General features: G+C 40.9%; 2 protein-coding genes across 16 annotated transcripts in view; one reads left to right on the forward strand and one right to left on the reverse strand.

The window, feature by feature from the left end:
* Window positions 1-462: 462 nt before the first annotated feature.
* The window catches only part of LOC105452976 (protein kinase C and casein kinase substrate in neurons protein 1), a 49,893-nt gene continuing 25,185 nt past the window's right edge, over window positions 463-25,170 (reverse strand). For 3 of the 7 annotated variants that reach the window (XM_011694570.1, XM_011694573.1, XM_011694572.1), the window contains exons 2-10: window positions 9,246-9,637; window positions 8,522-8,740; window positions 7,748-7,771; window positions 5,352-5,578; window positions 4,894-5,014; window positions 3,647-3,757; window positions 1,671-1,831; window positions 1,420-1,580; window positions 463-1,241 (exon numbers count right to left, since the gene is read on the reverse strand). In XM_011694570.1, coding sequence (XP_011692872.1) covers window positions 1,129-1,241; window positions 1,420-1,580; window positions 1,671-1,831; window positions 3,647-3,757; window positions 4,894-5,014; window positions 5,352-5,578; window positions 7,748-7,771; window positions 8,522-8,740; window positions 9,246-9,608 — 1,500 coding nt within the window. In that variant the 5' untranslated portion in view covers window positions 9,609-9,637 and the 3' untranslated portion in view covers window positions 463-1,128. The remainder of the gene's footprint in view (window positions 1,242-1,419; window positions 1,581-1,670; window positions 1,832-3,646; window positions 3,758-4,893; window positions 5,015-5,351; window positions 5,579-7,747; window positions 7,772-8,521; window positions 8,741-9,245; window positions 9,638-25,170) is intronic. The other 4 variants (XM_011694575.1, XM_011694574.1, XM_011694577.1 and 1 more) reach the window with 4 other exon arrangements.
* Window positions 19,840-22,586, forward strand: LOC105452975. Of its 9 annotated transcripts, none has more exons than XM_011694564.1 (3): window positions 19,840-21,049; window positions 21,121-21,349; window positions 21,712-22,586. In XM_011694564.1, the coding sequence occupies exons 2-3, from the start codon at window positions 21,330-21,332 to the stop codon at window positions 22,082-22,084; spliced, it is 393 nt and encodes a 130-aa protein (XP_011692866.1). In that variant the 5' UTR covers window positions 19,840-21,049; window positions 21,121-21,329; the 3' UTR covers window positions 22,085-22,586. The 9 variants fall into 9 exon arrangements, 7 of the variants coding, with proteins under 7 accessions (XP_011692866.1, XP_011692870.1, XP_011692867.1 ...); XM_011694568.1 differs by having other exon boundaries at window positions 21,144-21,349; XM_011694565.1 differs by having other exon boundaries at window positions 19,840-20,450; window positions 20,880-21,349.

Here is a 25,170-nt window from a genome sequence, read left to right on the forward strand (position 1 = left end):
ATTCAATGCATGCGTGGTATTTGGTAGGTACTATTATACTAAGTAAAGTAACGATTAATAAGAGATATCTTTATTCTCTCTTTTTGACGTTTATTATTCCGAAATATATGAGGATCCTTCTTTCAAATGAAAATAAACGATCAAATAATTTTCTTTCAAAGACGATTCTCTCATATCGGATTTATATAAAAACAAGTTACACATGTATATATGTGTATACATACGATATATTTTACATGAAAATATTTTTCTTTTACAACATAATTGATAATTATCTCATCAAATTATATCTCGACTATAAGATTTAATTAATAGCCGGAACAATTATCGCGCGATTTCCCCGAATCTCTTATTTATTTTATTAAATTTATGCCCATTCTCAAAGTGCTGCGTTTCATGTTCACATACCGCAAATATATTGTAACACTTCAAATTCGTTAGACGACAATTAATAGTTTCACGTATTGCTAGGCTCTTAAATTTATTATGTACAATGACACCATTTATATAGACATTAGTTTTTAATAGTACTTTTTTTTTTAATAACAATAAATTAAATAGAACTCTCGTCGCGTCTCAACCAAAAGATTCTTTTTGTTACAACAATGAGTTACAACAATGAGTCGTAAAACGTACAATATTCCAATACTCTAAACTCCGCTATACGCGCGCGCGCGCGCGTGTAATTCATGTTCATCTATAGAGTCTAACTAGTGAAGGATTTTAACTAACCTAGCTATCTAAAAACAAATTTCATTCTGAGTGAGGGGGAGGGGGGGGGGGTAGGGTATATCTTCACGTGGGAAACCGTTCATTTTAACCCCCGCTAGTCGCGGGGGAAAGATCTCGAAATGGAATTGCCACCTTGCCATTTTATACAATTCGTAAATGCAGACGATCAGTTTGCGCTTCACCCTAAATGTATCGGACTGTTGTAACTCGCTTCCTTACATTTAGAGTTCATTCATCATAATCGTTGCCCTACAAGGCGCCGCGAAACTGACATCCCGCGAAATCTCCACTCCGCGCCAAACGACAGCGAAGAGAAAATGAAAACGCAATATCTTGTTCTTCGCGTAGATTATATATTTAAGTAACTAACTCTTGTGGATTTGGCTTTGCATTAATCTATTGCGACACCAAGCCTACATAATTCGCCGGATAGAGGCCCACTCTGCCGTCCTTCCTTCCTTTACACCACCCCTGCTCGTCTTCGTCTTCCAGTTTATCGAATACATCCCCTGAAAAGAATTCCAATTAATAAATCACTGTCATCGAGTCGCTCAATCGAATTGCATTAATTTTATGAATAACGACGATTTCGAACAATTTTGTATCGCTTCTGCTAAACGTATAGCAGATAATCATCCGTGTCGAGCCTTTCCAAAATTTTGCGCGGACGCCCTCTTTTTATTATACCTTGCTTGAAACTGAGCTCGTCCGCCTCGGCACCCTCGTAATCGTACAAGGCTCGCACGGGGACACCGGGTTCGCCATTGTCGACCAGCGGTTCACCACCCTCCTCGTCCCATTCCTCCTCCTCGAACGGATTCGACTCTTGCTTGGCATTAGTGCCGTTACTGCAATCGTCACGCATTGATAAATAAACGCGTATATAAAAAAAAAATATATATCGATTTATCTTTCGCGAGAATCTCACGACAACTTACGTGATAGTCGTGGTCCTGTTGACGCTGTCGGTATCGTTCTTCTCCGAGGACGGCTTGCCGGAACTTACGTCGTCCGCTTTGCTGTCCCCGTGATTGCCGTCCGCTGATATGACTCGTCCGGCGGACTTCGATTTTGATTTGTTATTGACTGGTGGAAATTCCTGTTTGAACGGGAGGGAAGAAAGAGAGATCTTAGATACAACACATCTCGACGAAATCTGCGTTGAGTGCGTATACCGCGATACCGGATGCACGAATTACTCGATGAAAACGCCATGCGTGCAACCAAGTGTATAACGATACGAGTCGCTCGCTGCGAAATTTTTGCGCCTCAAACGAGCATGCCGACGTTGCATGTGCAATTTTTTTTTTTTCGTTGAAGCCCATCTCGCTATCTCGCTGCGTCTATCTTCTCAATAATCTTGCGTGCGTCAAGAGAAAATTCATTATCTTGAGGCTTACATTCTCGATAAGGCTTGACAAAGTAAGAAGTCTATGTACTTTTATGGAGAAGATAGTATCCGGATTCCCAATGTGATAGACGTACCAATTTAAAAACAAAAATGCGTTATTTACAAAGCACAATCAGGCTCGAGATGACGCTTCTTTAAATAGACAATCGTGATGGATGCGTGATACCTCTCGATACCGTGATGAGCAGATTATTTGAATAGTTAATTATGAACAATTAAGGTAATGCCATTTTCAATCCTGTATATCACCGATTAATGTTATTGCGTTATTGACGAGACATATTTCAAACACGAGATGTCCTTGTGCGAGAATAATAATTCAGCTATGTCGGCTATGTACAAATAGTTTTATGCTGTACCATGCAAGAAATTAACATGCAGAATTGCAACTGTCGCGTTTCCATCGAAACTTGTTTCTCTTTCGTAAGAATTCATTCGAAAGCTGTGTCCATGCAGATCTTAAATTTCCATTAAATAATCACCTCGACTGCCGCACGTTGAATTAAAAGTCTGTTAAAGTAGCAGTTTACAATTTACTCGAGATTAAAAGAAGTTTCTGGAAGGAAGCGCGACAATTTTGGCGCAATCTGCAGTTATTCTTCCATTCGCGAAATTAATTCCATATTAGTTTCCGCCATTCGATTTTCCATAAGGTCGTCGTAAATTTTTAAACGTGAACATGCGGATGTTGCATGTGACTTTTAACAATCGGTTGCAGGCATATATGTATGACTTAAGCTAAATTTAATATACGATTTATATATACGTATTTCTTAATAATATTATAATTATCCATACCGTATACCATGAGCAAGGTAACAAGCGTCTTGCAGGAAAGCGATTTACAAACTTTCGAGGCTCGACGAGCTTTTCTAAGCTTGGTTAGCTAAGAATAATTTTTAAGATACAGTTATTTTCATTAGATATTAGTATTATTTATCGCTGTACGATTTTCCTTCCATCTGATGACAATATCACAAATTTATTCGTAAGAGATATGTCAGAAAAACTAAATCAAGGAATAATTTCTTCTCGATTGAGCTGACTTTGCAATCTTTTGCTCTTTGCTCTCTCTCGGATCTTTTATCACGTTACCTCTCCAGTTTGTAAATGCGTTTCTGCTGTAGTACCTGCCGCAGGAGGCTGTCCGTGTTCACCTTTAGGCACAGATCCGTGCGATTACGTGCGAGCGCAAGAGCGGAGCGGATTACGGTTAATTCGGTTAAGAGCTAGAAGCTGAGAAAGGAAACCCATCCTGGATGACCTCGCGACTAGCTGGGACACCCGTTAAAAGCTGTCGCGTGCCAGCCTAACCGGTGCCGGCGATTCTTTCTCTTTCTATCTCATTCTCCCTCGACCGATCGAGACGCACCGGCTCGTCGGCGTCTAGGTAATAGTAAGGCGGGGTGGATCTTGGATGCGCGCGTTTTGTGAAAAAAAAAAAAAAACAGCTAAAGTGAGACTGGCGCGTCATGTGTGTGTAACGTGTAAACAAAACTTTACATGCAGATCCTCGCCGACCGGGCGTTGATTGATGAGAGTGATGGAGCCTGCCGGGAGCGCCTCCTTCGACTTCGAGCCCTTCGTGATCTCGCGGAACTCCTCTGTGTAGTCCTGCATAATAGCAACGTCCCAAAACAATCACATGCATGCATTCCGGAAAATTGTCAGGGGTTCTTTCTCTCTCTCTTTTTCTTGTTCTACGCTTTCTTCTCAGGTATTAAGAATACGATGTGGGAGCTCTCGATACAATCTAAGTGAATCTCTTGAATGAAAGGACCAGGCAAGAGAGAGGCGACGGTGTTGGGGCAGGGGTGTTACTCTCGCAACGAATTTAACCCTTGACAGTGTGTGCACTCCATATGGGGGACGTAATATAATTTGGACGAGTGACAATAGTATGATTGCGATAATGAACAACACAGTTCTTTTGCGTAAGATCTTCCATGTAAGTTGGTTAAAGGAGAACTCTTGATAAAGGGGATTCGGCAACGCTTGCAACCCGTAATCAGTACAAGAGAAATGATCGATGAATTCGCGTTATGTACAACGACCGCGTGAAATTTTATAACACTATTCTTTTTTTCGGAAGAGTAAAAAAAAATCGCGAAAATATTGCGCTTCCGAAAGTATGAGTGATTACGGGTTAAGAAGCTTGAAAACTGAAGAAGGCAAAACATTGTTGTTAAGCAGGGCACTTTTTCAGAAGAGAATGTACAGAGGAAAGCGTAATTCTTATTTTAATGTAATAACTACGGAAGAGACTGACGACAACAGTGACGAGTGTGAGGGTTAAAAACGCTGATTAAGAGTATTCTCGGTTTTTCGTTATTTTAACGCGACAACAAGATGTAATTTCCATTATCATCTATTTCTTGTAAGAGTCAATATTACGCTTATTACTTGAATTTGGACATAATTTATTTTTCAACAGAGTTTTATCTCCTTTCTAGACATCTCTATCTCTTATCTTTTTAATATTTTCGAGAAATCACAGCGAATACCATTAAATTCCGTCGACTCGAGTGCTGGGAATAAAAGGAGTGTACCGAGGCGCACAGAACGTCCAACAAGTAATGATAAAATTATTGTAAAAAAGGGGGGGGGGCAGCTATATAGAGAGTAATATTCAGTCCACGCTACAGCTAGTTGTTGTCTAACAACAGGTCTTCAACCACGAGCAGGGCTTTTACATGCGACAGTAGAGCTTTTTGTAGAGCTTTCTTTAGCGACAAGCGTAAGCGACTTACTTCGAACTGCGGCCAATTCATAGCCATATTGATGCCGTGATTGTTAGACCACCATTTGAGGTCTTTCTCGTGGTCGGCATTATTTATCGTGTGATAGAATTCCTCGTATATCTGTGGAAGCCTGAAAACGATAATACGAAAAATCTATAGTAACGAATAATAATGATACGCGAAAGTTTCATATTCATGAAATAGGCGGGAACGAGAGACGTCACTCCAATTTCAGTTTTATTTCGATTGTCGAGGTAAAATCGAGAGAATTAATTGAGCGATGAAAACGACGGTTTCTAATCAATGTTGATTATGACGGATAGTCGTGTCGCGGTTCGTGGAGCAACGTATCGATTTTTGTAGAGAATATATGTACATATATACATATATATATATATATCCCCTCTGAATTTGCAGTTACGCAACATTGCACAATACGGTTACAGCGGTAATGGGAAGGGACTTACACTGGGTCCTGCGATACGTTGAGACACTTGTGAATACCGAAGAGGACTTCTTTGAAGAACTGTAGTCTCTGCGCCTCCATCTCCTGGCACTTCTCGAACACCTGCGTCATGTCTTCCATGTACTTTGGGTTGTACTGATTGATTTCTTGAAGCGCCGCCTCGTACTTCTCCTTCGCTTTTTGCACCTCCTCCTTCGTTTTTTGCACTCGGTCCTGCATTTTCTTCACCTGTCGAAAGAGACGAGGAGACACTTAGAGACTTTGCGAGGAGCGCTCTCTCTTTAACGCCAGGTTGAAGGTAAAGGCCTTGGTCGGACGGGACGTATGGTTTAAGAGCTTTCGATCTTCGAAGAGATCGGAGTCATTTCATGCGATTGTCTTAGATGTTACTTATGTTGGTTGAAGCGATAATTTAACGGGCCCAATTCTTTATCTTCAACCTCGTCTAGCCCATCGCTAAAAAGCCGAAGGCGCTTTCTAGCAATGTTAAGCCTGGATGCGACATTCAGAAAGGGGACAAGAAATATATGACAATTTCCGTACGTCAAAATGTGCGAAGAAGTATACTATAACTGGTAACTGGCTACTCTTGCTACAACAAACTACATATTATTTAATCTACTTATACTGAATATACGCTTATTCCACCATGCAACTACACGTAAATAATAAATAATGGCCATTCTAATAATGATTGCATTTCCAAGGTATCATTTCGGATTAAAACTGGAATTTATTGCCATCTACTGGAATATATAAAAAGATTCGTTTTATTAAAGTGCAGTATAAAAATTTTGCAAACGACTATTCGACGTAAAATCTTAGAGAATTTTTTACAGTCTCGGTAATCTTTATTGGAAACTTCGCAATATTGGAACTTGCGCGAATTTCGTGGAACTTAAAATGTTCCGGTAACACCGTAATCTCGCTGCTTTACATAATTCCATAATTACAGCGCTCACTTTCCGACCGCACCGCGGCGAAGACAAGGTTGAGGTTGGTCGAGTGAAATTTATGTCATTATTCGATTTTACAGGAAGGGAAAAACGCGTCGAACGTGATGCTCCCCCGAGAGGCATCGTCTCTGCGAGCGGCGCGAGCGCTCTAAGAATTTCGCGCAAAGAGATTTACGTACATCGGATCATGAATATATTCCACGCACGTGCGCCGCATTTCTCCGTCTTCGTACCGGGCTCTGGCGTTCACTAAATTACGGTAATACACGTCCAAGTGTGGGTTCTTGTAATTACGATTAAGGCTCAATCAATCAAGCGACGGTACAGAGATTATACCCGTTGTCAGTCATATTTTCTCTACGTAGCAACCTCTTAAATACAGGCACTCGGAATAATTATTAAGCAGCAGTACGTCCGATACAAACAAGCCAGGCGAGCTGCGTCTAAGATAAGGGATGGATCGACATCAGGACTTGACAAGATATATTTTTATACGGCATGGAGAGAGAGAGAGAGAGAGAGGAAGGCACGCGAAAAAGAATATTTGGCTATAGTCGTTATAAACGCTTTTCCGCGTTTATTCCGATTTCGATCCATTCGACTGATCAACTTCGAGCAGATACTTCTCGTGCGAAAAGGCATTGAGTTTTGCTTACCAGCAGAGCCTTCTGTAATAACGGGGCGAAAAAAAAAAAGAAAGACATAAATTGAGAAACATGCGACATGCAATATCATATACATACAAACTGAACGTCGCCTATTTTATTATCCCTAAGGTTTTTTGGTACTCTGAGCCTCCATGCACCACATCCACAATCTGTCATCTAGAAACCGTCGTTAGCCGTCTTTCAGAGATGCCTTGTCTCCGGATATCGGGATCGATTATTGTGCCGATTATTGGGCCGCGTGCTCGCAAGTTCTGCCAGTGATCGCGATTCACGATCTGTTGGACACTCTCAGAACCGAGAGATATGAAACACGAATTGCCTTTTATTTTTTACTTTTAGAATTTCCTTCCCCTTTCCTAGACACGGCTCACAATCCCCCCCCCTCCATCCGTAAACTCTAACGGCAATTAGAACAATATAGCGAGGGCAGCGAAATTCAGTTGGAAAGCTGCAATACAGTTTTTCTTTAACGCGTCACATGCTCGCGTCCCCGTCACTCTTGGGTATCATTCGTATAATTGCTACCGTACACGAAGCGGAATGATCGTACGGGTATGTATCGTTCGGTTTGTAAACTGCGATCAGTTACAAGGTACTCCTTTTCCGTTCCGAATAAGAGAGACGTTGGGCAAGAAACACACATACGTGCAGGAGGGAACTCCGCGTCCAGAAGCATCGACGAGAGTCGCGTTATCGTTAGCGTACCGCGAAACGTCAAGCAAGAAGAGAGTAGCGGCGCATGCAAGAATTCTTAAGAATAAGGTGTAACGTACGTTATCTCCCGAGCCTCGGGCCGTCTGCAAATAAAACTCGCTAGAGAACGACTGTATCTATCGCGCTTTATAGAGTCGCGCTTGAGATCGAGATGCGCGACTAAAATGTTTATACAGTAATGCGTTACGTTATTATGTTATACGTTGCGCTCATTTGCACTCCGGTTAGTCTCGTCGCTTCGAAAAGAGTTATTAATAAAAACGCAAAGGGATATTGTGGGATTAAGTCACTTAACTCACGGCTTTTAATCACGTACAATATGCAGGGCTGTTAATTAAACTAATTAATTTACAACGCGCAAGTACGCCAGTTATGAATTAGCGGCTGTGGAAGAGAACGCTAATTTAACTTGTTAGTATCAATTGCAGTTTTATGCGCGTTACGTACTTTTCATCTATATTTTCGTCTGAATTTCAACGCAGTTATAATAATGTATATAGAAATATTTAACAGTAAACAGGAATCTAGAGATTTTGTACGTGTTCTGTACTTGTACCACGGGAATGTTATTGCAGCCTCTGCAAGTTTGCGTTACTTTGTCAGGAAGAAATCCATTCGCTCGATTCGCTCTATTGTGTCCGCGACGCGACGCGGCTCAATCGCAATCCGTCAGTCTTTTTAAAAAGTGCACGTGATGATGAAGTGACTTCTATGGTATATATACGTGATATACGTTGCGCCGATCGGTTAATAACACGTTACAAGTGACAAGTGATGTAACGTACGTGTCCGGCGGGATACGCGGGACACAATGGAAACGTAACGACGCTCACCTGATCTGGCGAGAGAGAACTGTCCGCCGAGGCATTCCTCTCCATGTTCGTCGCGGTACGCTCGGTCTTGCAGCTGTTGTGGAACTCCGACTTCGCCTTCTCGACCTTCTGCAGGAGCTTCGCCCATGGCTTCTGCGCCTTCTTAAACGCGTCTTCCATTTCCTTGCGCTCCTTCAGCGTCATCATTGACTGCAATCCAAACCCGTGCGACATCAGCCACTATTACAGAAACTTGTGTAAAGTAAATCATTGGCAAAACAGCAGACAGCTACTTTAATAAGTGTATGATAATCAATAATATATAAAATAAATAATTGACATTTTCGGTCATCGAGCGGAATTTCATGGCTAATAATTTTTTGTAAATTTTAAACATTTCGCCACTTCGTGCTTTTGCAACCACGCGCCGATTACTGTTCTTGAAACGCAGTTTTATGCCAAAGCTGAAAATGTATAATATCGCATCGTTAATTGGTGATCAATTTAATATTACTGATGCTAGTAAATGCCTTATAAACTTATAAGAAATTTATTTACAAAAAACTAAACTTCAATCGCATTTCCAAATTAGTTAAAAATGAATTAAGATCAATTTATTGCGCCATTTATTATTTTAACGAAAATGCGATTTATAAAAGTCTATCATTACACGGAAAAAATACAGAAATTTCATTCATCATGCAGATTTAAAGATTTCATCGGCTCAATAATACCGCTCTTTTACCTTGTGATACGTATCCTTCTGCCACGTCTTGACTTGCTGAACGATGTCGTTGCAGAGGTTCTCTTTGACCCTGAGATGAAGATCGCAGAGCCTGTCGGACTCCACCAGAACGCCCTTCCACGCTGCCTCGGTCGTGCCGTACTCGGGTCCCTTCTCGATCTTGTCGTTCCAATTCTTCGACCAGTTTTTGAGCGCCTTGGCATAGTTCTTCTCGATCTCCGCCCTTTCCTGGACCAGAGCTATCAGACTGTCGCAGAGCTTGTGGCCGTCCTCGATCCTCCTCGTCGTTCGCTTGTAGTTGCCCGGCTCCCAGAAGGAGTCCGACGTCGCTATCAGCATGTTGTCGTCGCTGTGATGTGACATCTTAGCCTAAGTCGAGAAATCCCTTTCACCTGGAAATAAAAGTGGGCTTAGGGAGATGGCAATATTATTCGGTAAATGGTGGAAAGAATTTTTTATCATCATACAAAGTTTTATGATGCGACATAAAACTTTGTATGTAAATGGCACTTGATTTAGGCTCTTTTATAACGTGTACTAATATAGCTTTCGAATCCACATACGAGGTAAAAAAACCTTCTCTCTCGCAAATTACGGTCATTACTGTTCCTGTGGAACTGTTGTTAGCCTAACAAACACTGCCATATAGAACCCATTTGATGAAAAATAAAGACATAATAAGAGAAAGACAGAGTCATTAGAGAGAAAAGTTACTCGACGATGAATACATTATTAAAAAAACTATACTAAACTAAGAAATTACGTTATTGATTGTGCGTAGTATCATCTAATATTTGATTATCATTCATTCATGTCGTTCAATTCGCAAGAAGTTATTTAACGAACGATACTTCTTAGAGATCAGAAAAAGTACAAATTTATTACAAATGTATTCATACAGATTTAAGTTTCAACTTAAGTATTCAATTAATGTTGATTTCTATAATACATAACGATTAAATAATAACTCTACAGTATTTCAAATACAAACATTTTTATAAATTTATGCGGAAAATCTTAATGATTTTTTCATTCTACATATTTTTGCAAAATATAGCGTCCATCTTTATCAGTCTATTTTATATTCTGAGAAGTCGCAAATTCCTCAAATTATCTGCGAGAAATTCACGAACTGCAAACGGACGTGTGTGTAGTCGTCCCTATGCAGGAATGTTGAATATTTGCTAGAGCGAGCATGGTAGTTATTGGATTACGCTTCGGTTTGGATCATCGATTGGCCCAATTTGCGAAGCCATCACAAATCTGCTTCGACGACATTCGTATGCGCTGGCACGCCGCGATATGTTTGCGTACCTTGTGGATCTTTTTGCTCTACATACTTATATATAGGAATAATTCGAAGACGTCGATTTCACACAAAATTTTACAAATTTTTTCAAAAATTGATAGAGAAATTTATTCGCACCTGATGTTTCATTTTCATGAAAAATAAATTCAATTAAATGATGGATTATGTATGTCGGTACAGAGATAAAACGTTTAGCCGTTTTTTTTTTTCGATTGCTCAAAGAACGAGGGTTTCGTTGAATAAAACTGACGTTGAGAGGCTATTCTCCTGGAATCACCCTGGAGTCTCTCGCGAAGCGTAAACGTGATTTTATTGCAAGGCGGCACGTAACACAGCCGAGAAAATGAAACTCGCGACTGTGCGATGCTGCGCGTGCAGCGATTCTCGATTGGGTCAAGCGGACTAACAATTAGGTGCAACGGCTCGGTGAGGCTCGTTCGTATGCAAATGCAGTGCATCTAGCATGCATTCGCCGGCGCGAGTCATCAACGGTTACGGAATTGCTTGATGGAGTTTTACGGCTAACAACATCGGCATCGCTTGTTGTGTTCTAACAGCGTAATTATAAAACATGAAAATAGTTTCGTTTCAGAAAGAAAAAAAAATCAAATGAATTATCGCGATCTACTGCAATAGAGTTAATAAATAAATAAGAGAACATTTTTTTAAATTCTAAAGAAAGAAATTTAGAACCCTTTCAAAGCTTTTGTTTCATGCAAATTCAACGATTAACTATCAAACAGTGTGTTAAACTGCTCTTCATTAGAAAAGCATACGAACAATGCGACGTATGGGATCGCGTGGAAAGGAACCGAAAAGGAAGCAATTGGCTGCGTTTAGTAACGAGACAATAGTCGTGCGTGAATATATGGGAGTGCTCGTGGACCGCGTGTACGTCGAGAAACGTCCTTGCTGAAAACCGAAGTCTCCGGTGAAAGTCGACGAGAACGAGATCTAGGGACGCCGAGATCCGCCGTTCCGTAGATTGTGAGATACCTCTTTGTGGAGAGAAAAAAAAAGAATTGAAGATCCGTTGTTTTCCTCGGTTCTTGAGCCCGTCTTCCCGTGCCCGCGAGTCGACGGAACGCCGAGAGGGAAACGAACGAGCATCGATATCGTTGCATAAATCAGAGAGATTAAGAAGAGTTAAATATATAATTACTATCTGAATTAGTGTGTGTGTGGAAAATCGAAGTATTGACTTCATACGAAAGTTAATTGCATAATTATGAGAAAGAGAGACGTAGACAAACTTTATCGCATTCTTTAACTAGCAATTGAGCCCGATATTTATAACAAATATGGAAATCTATTAAAAATCTAGTGCGATTTATCGTATTTCTTAGCTAATTCAGCAGCTAGTTGCTTGCCTAGATAATTTAAGTTATTATGATAAATCATCGTTTTCTGAAAATGATCGATTCTGCAGTTGATTTATCGGATGTTCGCGTATAGAAATTCGCAGAGTTATGCGCATTGCGCCAGAGCGAACGAAGGTTTAGCGGTTCTCCAGACTAATTTGCATAGGTTTTAAAATGCTTATGGGAGTGATATATTCTTGAACAGTTCCGTAATATGCATATAAGAATCATACGCTTACGTATCTCAGACATATTGAGTGTATTACCAATGCATTTTCCCTCAACGAGTATCATTGTGAAATAAAAGATTGTATGATCTTCATAGTTTCACAATCAATATTTGATGATTGTGAAATTCCGGATTCATTAAAAATCCCGGATAACGCTCCTGTAAAAGATACTTGAAAATCTTTAAATTCTTCTGGCATTTATTAGTATAATTATTGCAGCGTGGTATTTTTTCAGTATTTTAATGCGCAACATTTTGACATCGATCAACACGGTAGAGGCCAAAGAATTTGGGAGCTGTAAAGATTAGGCTGACTATGGTCGGTAGGAAGGAAGAGGAAGAAATCACGATAGTGACGAAGGAGAATAAAGAGGCGTGGGCCGAGGAATGCCGCCGGGCCAGCTCAGGGAACGACCGATCAGCTCGGTAGATCGTGGTAGGAAGGTCGCATCAAGGCTCCGAGATGGAGGTCCGATTTTCGGCGCCACGCCGGACAGGTGAAGTAAGGAATTGCTGCTTTCCAGCTCGCGAGCGCGCGCTATGAAACGCGCTGCACGTTTCCACGGCTCGATCGAGCCCTTTCCTTCGCTTCGGACTCGATCGGAATGGGCACGGTCGTTCTGGACCGTGGAATGTTGCTCCGCTGGCCGGAGATCGCTCGCGATCTCGAAGGCGCCGTTGAGCGTGAACGATTAATCGATTACGCTCTTCTTCGTGCAAAACCGCAGGATTTGCCGGCGGACCGGCGAGGGGAAACGGACGATATCGCGTGTGCTGGTATATAAGACACGATTGACAAGCCGTGGTTCAGGTAATGAGTTTTTTTTAGTAACGACTAAAATGTCTGACGATATACTAAATAATTGAATGTTGGACTTAACGTAACTATAGACTGAACAGTGTAATCGGAAATTTATAATCGATGAAGGAAACATGCAGCACAAGTTTATGTGTCTATGTTAGATTTTCTATCATTTGTATTTTATATCTCTCGAGTATTATTACGTATAAAATATCTTGGGTTTATAATCAGATCAAATTGCGCACCTTAGAAAATTATAGTTGAGATCGTCGTTGAATCCTTACAACTATGTCATCGCAATACAAATAAAATTCCAAGTATTCATATGGTTGCTAAATAAGGTCTTCTTCAGCAATCGAAAAAAAAAGATAACTAGAGCTGAATTACTCGCGTGACATTGAGGCAACGTATGTATGCAGTTGACATTTCAAAAGCGTGCCGCAATGTTGGAAAATGCCGCGTATGCAGATACCGTAAAATATGTCGCTCATATTTTCGTGAATAGAACAAGGTCGGGCCACGCGTAGCTCTATTAAGAGATGATTTTTTTTTTTAATTGTGCATCAATAAAATTGAATCACGCGAAACTCTATGCGGAATTTAATAATTGTAATCGTGCAATTGTACCGTTTCGACCGTATGCATTCATTATTGACAGGAAAAACTCATAAAGAGTTGTTTTTACAAATCAAATATTTTCCAAAAGATTTCAAATAGCTTTATTTATAAAAATAAACTAGAATTTTCAGCGCAGTTATAGAAAATCAATGTTTATTTTTATCTTTACCTTCTCGTATCTATGCTCGTATCAAGTTTTATAATTTTTCGATTCATTGCCTATACAAATTATGAGTTTAATAAGATATGTTGTTGGTTACTATGATAAGTATACTATGATGCCTTGACCAACGGTTTGATTTCGCGCTGACGACGCAAGAGAAAAGCGTAAACAGTATCGTATGCTGAATCATTATTATCGCGCCTTCGTTTTGTTATTATCGCCTATAAGGGTGGTCTGGTATATCATACGATAAAATATCTTCCCGAGTTTTTTTTTAAGCGCGCACACGTGTTGCCCTCGTTGAAAGTTGTGTCTCTTTCATATACACACCAACACAGAGGCTACAAGACTCCACGTGTATCATACAATTCTCAAAAAACTCGCAGAGTGTAATTTTTCGTCCCGTTATCTTTTTCACATTTTAAACTTCATTTCTTGATTTCTTTAATTTAAGGAAAATGCAAATGATAAAATGTGAATGCGAGGGGAAAAGGGCGCGATAAGCCACTTTTTATGTAGCACAACGTGCATAATTGCAGCGTAATTAATAGGATGCTAGAGTTTGCAAAAGAAGACATCTATAGAATTATTTATATTTAAAATATAAAAGTATTGTTCGAATAAAACATATTTCCATCGTGGGAATAGTGTTCGTATGAGTTTCGAATTGTTTTCATATTCGTTACACATTTTTCTTTCCGTTATAAAACAGAATATACGTCAAAATTTATTAAATTCAGCTTACACAAAAATTGCTGATCGAATAACATCTATACAAATCGCTCGAGCGTCACGAGCGTTCCGACGAACGGACTTTGCGCGCGGTCGTTGTGTTTTTTTTTCCTCGAAACGTTCCGGTTGCAGATGACATCGCGTATTCATCTCCGCTCCGGATGAAGTGTCTGGTGACCGAGAGCGCGTGGAAAGAAGGCGTCGATAAGATAAAGGGCATGTCGTAAATAAACGTGACTAACCGTAATCTCTCGCGTGCAGTGACGAGAAAGGCGTGAATGCGCTCTCCTCCGTGATGCGACCTCTAAATAAAGCACGAGTGGCTACGATGTACGGCGGTTCCGTATAGAATTATTTATACGTCCTCCCTTATTTTATCGATACATAAATAACAACGGCAGCCATGTATAGGTATAATATCAATGAACGATTACGTGGCGCGGCTTCCTGACGGTCGTCGAACGTGATTTGAACGACGCGCGTTTCATTAACGGCAAGCGTTATTGTGACAATCACAAGGATGCGAATTAATTCATAGTTTTCCGGATACGATCTCATTAATTAAATTTTTGGCCATACCAGTTTAGAAGTGGGACGAGATGCGGCGGAATTTCATTATAGTTTTATAATTAATGTTGTTGTCTTGGGTATAGCGTTCATTACATTTTGTCCCGGCCCACTTTATAACTACTACAAAATGCAATGAAGTTACTTCGTAACGGTCGATGATTATATTAAACGTGTGCTAAAATATAAAGTTGTTCCCCCACCCCGATTCAATACTAATACAAAAACGCAAGAATAATGTATTACGTAAGAAATTTCAATTACACATGAGTGAATGCATATGTTAACACGCTATCGCGTTAGTCGCATACTTGCGGAATTGAAGATAATGGAGATTGCTCTGGATATCGCTTATCGCGTGCTCGATTTGATTACGCGGAACTCTTGAGTTTTAGCCGAAGGGTTTCATATATCTTTTATTTGCATTCGATTCGATGCAGATTTCTATATATCGATCATATATTAATAGCAAATCGAGAGATTCGCCAGGTCACCGATGGCATATTCCCGATTCGGATGTCTCCGGATTAAAGATTAAAATCCCCATGCGACCATTGTAATTTATCGATTACTATTGATCCGAGACGTAATAATAGGATGTCGGCACGGTTTTATAAATAACCGCTACGGTCGCGGTTTGTAATGACAATGATATTCTTACGCCACGTACGAGAGCGAGATCATCGATGCATCCAAGTGAATGATACGTTCCCTCATGTGGTCACGCTTGAGTCATCGCGTTGGGATTGCCGTTTGAGAGTTTCCTTAATAACAGGTGTCCATGGATTTTGAAATCATCGACAAGAGAATGGATCGTCGTTGGAAAATGTTGCAGAAAACATTGTTTTCTCTCGAAACATTCTTTGTTGGTTCGTCTACGCGAAATCCGATTATTATATTATTCTATACAGAATTATTTTCAGAGACAGTAATAACGGTTTTTTAATTTTTCTAAACAATTGAGAAATAATGTTTAATGTTTTCTGATTTGTCTTGCCTGCATATTATTTTTTTAATACTAATTAAGAAGCGCTGAGAGTAATTCCATAAAGAAAAATACTCGCAACAATTTGTACCTTATAACAATAATGATAATTTTATTGAGTGTAATATGTATATATACAAGATTAATTTGTGAGTAGGTCAGATAATTACAAAAAAGCATGAATAAAAGATGTACACGCAAAGGATAGAATATCAGCAAAATTGCTGCAGTGCCTATCTGTAAAAACAGATAATCAGAGCACAAACGAAATGAATTATATAAAACAAAAATATCGTGAATAAAAAAAATAGATCGTAGAATAGAACGTGAACTAGTTAGAATGCAAACAGAACTTAAATAAGAATATATATACTACACTAAATTGAATCTGTAAAGGTCTATTTATTCAAGAAAGCTAAAATGTATGTGTATACTTCATTAGATTGCATGTCGAATGGACTCGACAGAAATCTCAAGATGGAAATTCGTGCCACGGTTCGAGGACAATGCCGAAGAGAGATGGCAGTTAAGGAAATATAGATGCTCTTTAAAAGCAGCGTCGCGCTACGTTAGGCGAGGAAAACGTCGTTCACGGCGGATCGCGGCAAAAGAATATAGACAGGATATTTATATGCGCAAAGCTTCTTCGGGAATGAGGTTTTACATCGTCCTTGCTAGATGAATTTAATTGGCCTACTTTTGTCGAACGTTTGCGTTCGCTTTTTATCGTCTCTTCATCTCTTGTTATCAGTCATGCAAATGATTGCACACGAAAATTTCTACAAAAAATTTCATTGAAAAAACGTTTGTCACTCAGGTTCTACGTCGAGAGAGCAGTTTCTGCGCTAGAAATGTTAAATTATACTTATATAGCGCTATAAAGAAAATATTACGCTTGAGATTGTCATTCATTCCTCAACATAAAGGTTACTTTCATACCGTTTGAAGAAACGAATATTTTTCGCTTTCACGTCATTCCACGACTCGGCATCTCGTTTTGAATAGGAACTCCAGCTCTAACGCGACTTGCAAGCTGCTAGAGAAGTGCGGCCTTTTTTTCGCGAGCTCCTGAACTGGTTTTTAGTGCAAAGCCCCCTGACTGGTTCTCGAGATTGGCTGGCTCTGTTTAGGTTGCTTTGAAAAGAGACTCGGCTTGTGCCGAGAAATGAAGCTTCTCGCGACGGCGTTTTCGAGACGTGTCGCAAAGTACACACGTGTCTGTACACACCTGCGTCACCTTTCTGCGTCTTTTTCTGCAGCAACGGTGTCTTTCGGACCGAACACGTCGCCTGGTCGATCACCGCAAATGAAGATATTATGCGTTTCTTTCGTCTACTCCTGTACAAAATCTTGTTCTTGGAGCATAAAATGGTAAATGGTATATAAATAGACTGTTCGATTCGTCTGGACATTCTCCCGGGTATTTGGACGCTCGCGTGATCAAATCATAAACTCGCGATTACTGTCTCATAACTAGTCATTTGTCTAGGAACAGCACTGTGTAGCGAGTCAGTGTGGGGAGACAGGTGCTGTTAGAAAGTCATCATTTTCGCGTTAAACGTCGCGAATGAAGATATTTCATGTTTTTCACCTTGCCCCGACATACAGTTCGTTCGAGGCGTCGATTAGTACGTTTTCACTCGTAAGCGGCGGCAGTCACGAAATGCAATGCGTTTGCGTAATCAAATCATCATAAAGTGGATATTGGCATCGTTCTTACCGGCTCCAGTCCTCTAAAATTAGCGCTTATACAGTGCGGAGACCGTGCTATTACCGTGACGATGAAATAATCCGTGTGTTTAAGCCACTCGAAAGCGTCAAGCGAAACGTTCATTCATATTCGCGTGATACATTTCGTTTATTTTTAGTTATTTTTAGTAAGCGATCTAGGAAGCACGTCCACTTCCTATAATGTAGTTATCCTGTGCACTCAATTATAACGTAACTAAATAAAATTGCTTCAATCGGAAGCTCTTTCTCCCAGCCTGCACAATTTTTAAAAGCCTCATTTTTACTCCGACGAGCCTTTACCGTTTCATTAGCCACTACGACCAGATGGTGGATTAAACAGTTTTGCTCCGCCAGCGCGCGCCCAATATTACGTTTTCCGATAATCGAAACAATCCCGCGGCGCGCCATGCGGAGATAATGATCCGGCCCGTGACGTGATTTCAGGGTGATGGAGGACGTCTGCATCCGACAGTGAATCCATGTGTGTCGACGACGGGCTGCCGTTCGCAACGGCAACATACCCGGCCAACGATACTTGGTATAACTGGCCGGCACAGTTACTGCTTACAATTACAGTCCACGAATTTATGTCTAAAATCTGGGTTAGTACAAGCGTAGCTTGTTAGTGGTAAGCAATTGTATGGCAAGTATAGTCTTATATGTTGCTGTTGCGCGCAAATTCGTTTAAAAAGACGTGGACAAAGAGTTGTATAAAGCTGCAATATTGATCTTTATTGAAACGTTACGTTCTGTTTTTATTTAATCGATTTATTTATCGACACACAGCTGTGTACTGTGTACGTTCGATGGACATAAAAGTCCTTAGGTCGCGGCATGCTATTTTAATTTTGAACCGGAAAATCAAGTTTCAAATGTAGGTCACGTCTCGTTCCGATATTTCGTCGTTGTGTTAACAGAAATGGCGGGACGTCATTTCGCGCTTCAGTAGAAGTGAATTGGCGCAAGTGTCACAAACAGTTTCTTCCGCGCTATATCATCGTCGATACGAGTTTTCCCACGTTCGCGATTTATTTTCTCGAAAAATACTCATTTCGAGATGCTTTCCTGCAAAAAATTGACTCCGGCCCTCGGTAATAATTAATTAGAGAACAGCATGGTCATATATATTCTGTGTTCTCTCGCATACTTTTACTATATTTTTCATTGTTAATTCGTGCGAGATCGTGTACACTCGTGAACAATGAGATTGCGACACTTTTTTTTCAGTGAGTTTACAAACACGTGGTTGTTAACATTCTGAATTTCTGATAACGTTTCTCAAATAATATATGATATAATTTGATGTTGGTATCAATCATTTAGTACATTAGCACATTAATTATATATAACATGTTTGTGAGTTTACGAACGCGTAGACTCACTGAAAAAAAAGAGGCGCAACCTCATTGTCCACGAGTGTACAATGAAACAACGCGCGACCTGCTGGTTCTGTTTCGCAAATATTTTGTACTTCTTTCGGCGAAGCGTTGCGATGCATCGTTCTATTTGGACTATCCGCAATCGATCGCCGACACAGGAGAAGATTAAAAATTTGCTGGCACGTCGCCAGTGCTTGGAAAGCCCGAAAATTATTCACGAGGCACAATGGGGAAGAGTCACTATCTCGCGTGCGTCTGCTGATAATTTTTGTAATTGGAATGCGAGCCGTAGTGGCCCGACGAAGTTGCAGTCGGCTCGGAATAAATAGACGGGGAGGGGGGGGAGGAGGGGGAGAGCATTCTCTCGAACAGTATATATATACGTAAGAGTACGTAAGAGTAGTTGTGCACGAAGGAAGCGTTGACTAGATACGAACGCGGTGCATTTTCAAGCGCGCACTCTCTCTTATTGTGCACAATACATTGCGATTTTGCACGGGTCAAGGCGTTGCCTTGCCTGAAAAATGGTTTCTCGATAGTTTGCTCGAGAGTTTAAATCTCTTCTCGTGTTGATAAAATCGAATTTATTCCTCTGATTAAATTAATTGGCTTCGCTTTGTACAATACATTTCATTCGCATTTCTTAATATTTTTCACTTTTAATAATAACACGTCTCTCTCTCTCTCTCTCATATTATTTTAAATGATTCTCTTTTTTCGCTAACATTATTAAAATAGAAATTATTTCAACAATACTTAGACGTTGTTATTCTAAATTTATTTGATTAATTAGTCGCGTAATCGCATGAAAGTATCGATTCACAGCTGCGCGATAATAAATCCGTCGTATTTATCATTTCTAATTGCCAGTCGGATGCGTATCGCATTCGCGGGATTCGTACGCGGCGATGAGATCCCGGTTGATTAATCTCAGATCGTTTGTGGTAATACGTACGCCGTACGCTGAAAAAGCGTGAACTTCACACACTTCGACCGAAAACTTTCTATGCATTTATCAACATTCTTCAACCGCATAATTTCTCGTAAAGTATTGGGCACCCGCACTTTACTGTTATCAGACCCCGACAACTATTCCGCGGCCGGTTTAACAAGACGGTACCGGTCGTGCAACGTCGCAGGACCTGGGCTGTTATACTCGGCAAGCAAACGGTGTGGTACGTTACGGCTGTCAAAGAGAATCTAACAACGGAATAAATTATGGATAAATTACGGTGCTCATTACGAACAAAGCAGGGCCATGTCAGTAACCTCCACGTCCTCACCACGTACTTCAATTCCGCACGTCGATAGGCCTGTGCACCGTCGAAGGTTACACGCCACCGCTCGCTCGTCGGCCGTTACGTAAAAAATAAATGATCGATTTCCACCGGCGCGGGCTATCAACGAGTTACAATGCGCCTTTTTGTCGCACTTAACCGCATTATATACTGCACACTATCGTGACCATTTCGCCATGTGAAGATAGAATTCTATTTTTTTAAATCTTTATATAATAACATTCTAGCGATTAAATAAATGGATAAAATAGGAATCTGAAGATATCACGTGCCAATTTCATAATTTTTTATATACAAAAATTGACGATAATTTTTTTAATTTTTCAATCAGGACCGATACGAGTCATAAAACCAGATTTCCCAGGCGTTATATTTAGAACTTTCAAAACTTTCGAAATTGAAAGGCTTTAAGAATTGCTCGTAGTATCTAAGTATATAATCTCTACGTGAATTATTGCAGAACCTTCGTCGAGAATTATGCATGTAAACAGTTGAATTAGAAGCAGCACATATTTTAGGCCTGCGCAGTCTATATGCGCCTGCAGCACACCCTGAGGATACCCATGAAGAATCCGCGCAGCCCTTGTAATCGTTATGCCATGTTTCGCACTTTAACGAGCGTCAGAAACGGTCAGTCTCCTATTAGATAAGATGTTGGTGGTGCTCTTCACTCGGTTGTTGGAGTACAGAAATTCATGCAGGATGATCCCGAGGGTGCAATTAGTCGGAGCTGCCCCCATTGGCCTTGAAGCGGAGCCTGTTAAATCCACCTGTGTACGATCCTTAAAGACTGCTTCAGGCGGATTATTCATCTCGAAGAGAGGGATGAAAGCCTCGAAATCTGGGATTAACCTCGCAACGCCGAGATTCAAACGTTTATCGGAAGTTTAGCGAAAATTTTCAGGTGCAGATGAGACGCGCTTCTCTCAAGTAAACTTTAACGAAAGGTTGGCGGATCGGTGCGTGAAAGAAATTTTTGTGTGAAATAATAAATTTTGTCCAGTGTTTTTATAAATTAAATGATTTTGGAGATCTTCAAATCATTAATGATATATTTTAACATAGCACAAGTTTTAAGAAGATATTTCGATATATGTATTCTGCAGATTCTGCTAATTTTATCATCAGTTATCGCTTTGCATATTCATATATCTGAAGTACCGTATGTTTAAGATTTAAGGGATTTACGATGTTAAATGATACATAAATTATTCCCTGAGCTTCATGGCTTAGCTTACTCCTGTTTCGACAGGGAACATTAAATAAGAGCAGTGATGCGTGTATTTGCGTAGAAAATGGCAGGAAGATGCGGCACAGTTGCACGGCTCCTTTCAGTTTGAGAAATCGATTTTACGAACACAAAAGACACTCTTGCGAAGAAGGAACTTCGTTATCGATTGGATGGAACCACCTACTTTCTCTTGTACCTCGCTCGGCACACAATCTCCGCCGCCATATGACACGTTCAAGAAGCCACCGCATCAGCATTTTTTCTCAGGATTTAAGCACTTTACTCTGCACGCCATAGATCCGTGCTTTATCAGGCCCTCGCACGAAAGTCTCCCCGGAAGAGTTATTACTATCCCGATATTTGCGATCATAAAGTTCCGTTATGGGGTCATGCTCGAGATAGCAGAATTCTCAGTGTCGCAGTTTGACGATTAATAATTCGATGTAATTGCCCGCACAAATATGATGAGAAAGTATAGGCAACGTCGCAATCAATTTCAATTGAACTCCTTAATGTTAATTTATTCATTTGGATCATTATATAGGTAAGTTTAGCAGGGGGAGCAAGTTCTACGCAGCATATTTTAATATCCCCACCCTCTTCCACTTCCCCCCGTTAAGTGCTTCATATTTTTCTTCACACAGTACGGCGCAGAACAACGTCGACAACGAGAGACGGGAAAATGGATGAGAGCGGCAAGTAGGGTGACGGAGGAAAGGGCTTTGAAATATGTGGAGCGTAAAGAGGCCGACAAATTTCAACGTCTATTCCCAATCGGATCGTGACAAGCTGATAGCTGACCATCGTTACCAAATTATATCACTCGGATAACTCGCTGATAATACGACAGAATTATATCTTATCAAAAGAGAAGAACTGGAGAGACTAATTATTTTCATGTTTATGGGAAAATATCAAGAATTCGTTCGATTACAATAATGTAATTTTGTCTAGGATAAGAAAATTATGCGGCGCGTTATATATTAATTTATCTAACGCTAAAATTTCTTATTCAAAATGTTGAGCGAGAGTCTCGCGTCGGCAAGAAAAACCGGGGTTACGCTACGCAAGTCTAATGAGAATTAGTATAATAATTGCACATAATGAAAGTAAATTATAAAATTATTCGTTGTATAGTTTTTCCGTTGCCGGCTAAGCTAAAAGGAGGGGGAAAAGAGAGAGAGAGAGAGAGACTCGTTAAACGCTGCCGTGCGTGGACGTTGTTGATTACGCTCCCCCATGCGATAAGTATATTCGGACCCTCGCGCTAATGCAATTCCACGAGCTGTGATCGAATTAGTTTCTGGACGAGGCGATCCAAGGTTAATAATGACCAAGTACGGGATATAACGTGACATCGATTAAATCGTGCGACCCAATTTGCGCTAAAAATATCCGCTTGACAGGTAAATCTTCGAATGGCAAAATGCGTCGTGGGCGAGAGAATACGTACATGGAAGAAAATTCGTAATTGATACAACGCGCAGCCATTACGTAAAAGTTAAAGTAATAATTATATATAGGTATATAATGGCACATACAATGGAAATTATAATTTTAATATAATTTTCCGTCTAAATTGGACACGTGACAACAGTTAATATTCAAAGCATAGATTTGAATGGAGAACGTCGTTTAAAATTACGACAAAACATGCGGGAAGTTCCTTCGAACGACGATCTTTTATAAGGCGAGATGCGACCGGGGAGATCGAGTTTCTACCTGCGTTTGTGAGTACAAGGGGCAAGAGATTTAAGTTCGAAGTATAGCGTCGATTGTACGCGTACGCATAAGCAGGTATCCACGGAAGGGATCCTGTCCGGAGAGAGAGAGAGAAAAAAGGGCGAGGTCTTTCGAGCGTGAGTACGCGCGCACCGGAGCGCGTCGTTAACACACGTTCGCACGAGGAAGAACACGGTCCAGCAGCTTTTTCTGTATTACGTTGTGTTTTAAAGATTCCGTCGTTAAACTTCGTAAAAAGAAAGAAAGGAACGGCAGTGAGGTATACGGCAACCCTCGGAGATTTCACGCTTCCCGAAATACGCTAATTAGGAGACGCTCTCTCGTCGCGTTTCATCGTGCGCGTAAAGACGCGAGAGATGAAAATACGTATGTGGCTCTGTTAGGTATTCGCTGACACTTCTACCTACAAAATCATCTGAATGACATTAACTCGCATCCGCGCACGTGTTGCAGATTATATCTCATAATTTATTTAATGAATCTTCTGTGAGAAAAAATGTCTTGTTATGCCCTTCAAATCGCGGATTTTCCTTAGCTTTATTTCTCATAATTTTTAGATTAAATGTTTTCTTGCTAACGTTTGATCCTTTAACATTTGGATGACACTTCAAACAGAGTTAGTTTTAGATCAGAGATCAGTTTACTTATATAAAAATCTGCCTGCTAATCTTTCGTTATAAACGTGGTTCGAGTCTTTGACGAGCAAGGGTTGGAGAAAAATTTTGTTAACGCGATCTCGCGAATAAGATCAAACGTATATAGAATCGTCGAACGCGTTACGAAAACAGAGATCCACACACTTCGCGCACGAGAGCGACGCGCACACAGGTTTACAGGATGTCGCCCGCAGCGAAGCGTGTCCGTGACTGACTCGCACTGATAGATGCGTGCGAGGGAACTCCATGTTTAGCGTTTCTTAAGGTCAGCCGATCTAACGTTCGCGTTACACCACTCCGCGAGTATTTTTATCTATAAGTTAATGTAAGTAGAGATGTGTGTGTGTGTATGATCTTGGGGAATCAAGCGTGTCGGGTGATGATTTGATGATGATAGTTCAAGAGACGTCTGAACTATCACATCGACACATGGGCACACGAACGATCAAGAGCGAGACGATCAGACGCGTATAGCGAGTTTTCCATCGTTATTCAAGGAGCGGCCTGATAAGCGAGTGTGCGCTACCTCGCAATGGCCTTGCGGGAGCGTTCTTCAGCAACGCTGCACTTAGCACCGGACGGACGACCCTCTCGAAACCACTCGGCACGCGCTAACGAGCTGCGCGTAGCGCACTGCACCTTCTCAACTATCCGATCGTGCCGAGTGTTAACGCTCGTAATTTTCCGTCCGTATCGAGCGTCGGGCGACTCGAACTTCTCTCGGTGCTTCGGGACTGGGTCTTGAATAAATTATCGATTGAGTCCCGAGCGGCGCGGATCTATTTCGGATCAATTAACCGATCGATAGTTCTGAAGTTCAGAGTCGGGAGCTCCCTCGTCGAGACGTCGCGGGGGGATAAACGCGGAAGAACCGATATCTCTCAGCTCTCCGAAACGGATGCGGGATCCGAGCCGCGTCATTTCCGCCCGAACTGATCAGGTGAATATCGCGTCGGGATTAGAATCGGAAGCGCGCACGCGAAAACGGATGGTTCCTCGGGATCGAAATGAATGCGGTCTCTCAGATATTTCACGTAGATTGGCCCGGCAAGTCTCGATCGCGAGTTTCGCGCTGAATAAGCGCACGCGCTGCACGGATTCCGGATCAGCGACGCAGACTT

The sequence above is a fragment of the Wasmannia auropunctata genome, unplaced genomic scaffold, assembly GCF_000956235.1.
Source record: "Wasmannia auropunctata unplaced genomic scaffold, wasmannia.A_1.0 LD336023.1, whole genome shotgun sequence".
NCBI classification, from domain to species: domain Eukaryota; kingdom Metazoa; phylum Arthropoda; class Insecta; order Hymenoptera; family Formicidae; genus Wasmannia; species Wasmannia auropunctata.

Bases quoted from the DNA above. Each gene is read 5' to 3' on its own strand.
- LOC105452975 (XM_011694563.1), top strand. From the start codon at position 21,330: ATGAGACGCGCTTCTCTCAA. The intron at 21,350-21,711 runs GTAAACTTTAAC...GTATTTGCGTAG, and splicing joins ATGAGACGCGCTTCTCTCAA to AAAATGGCAGGAAGATGCGG.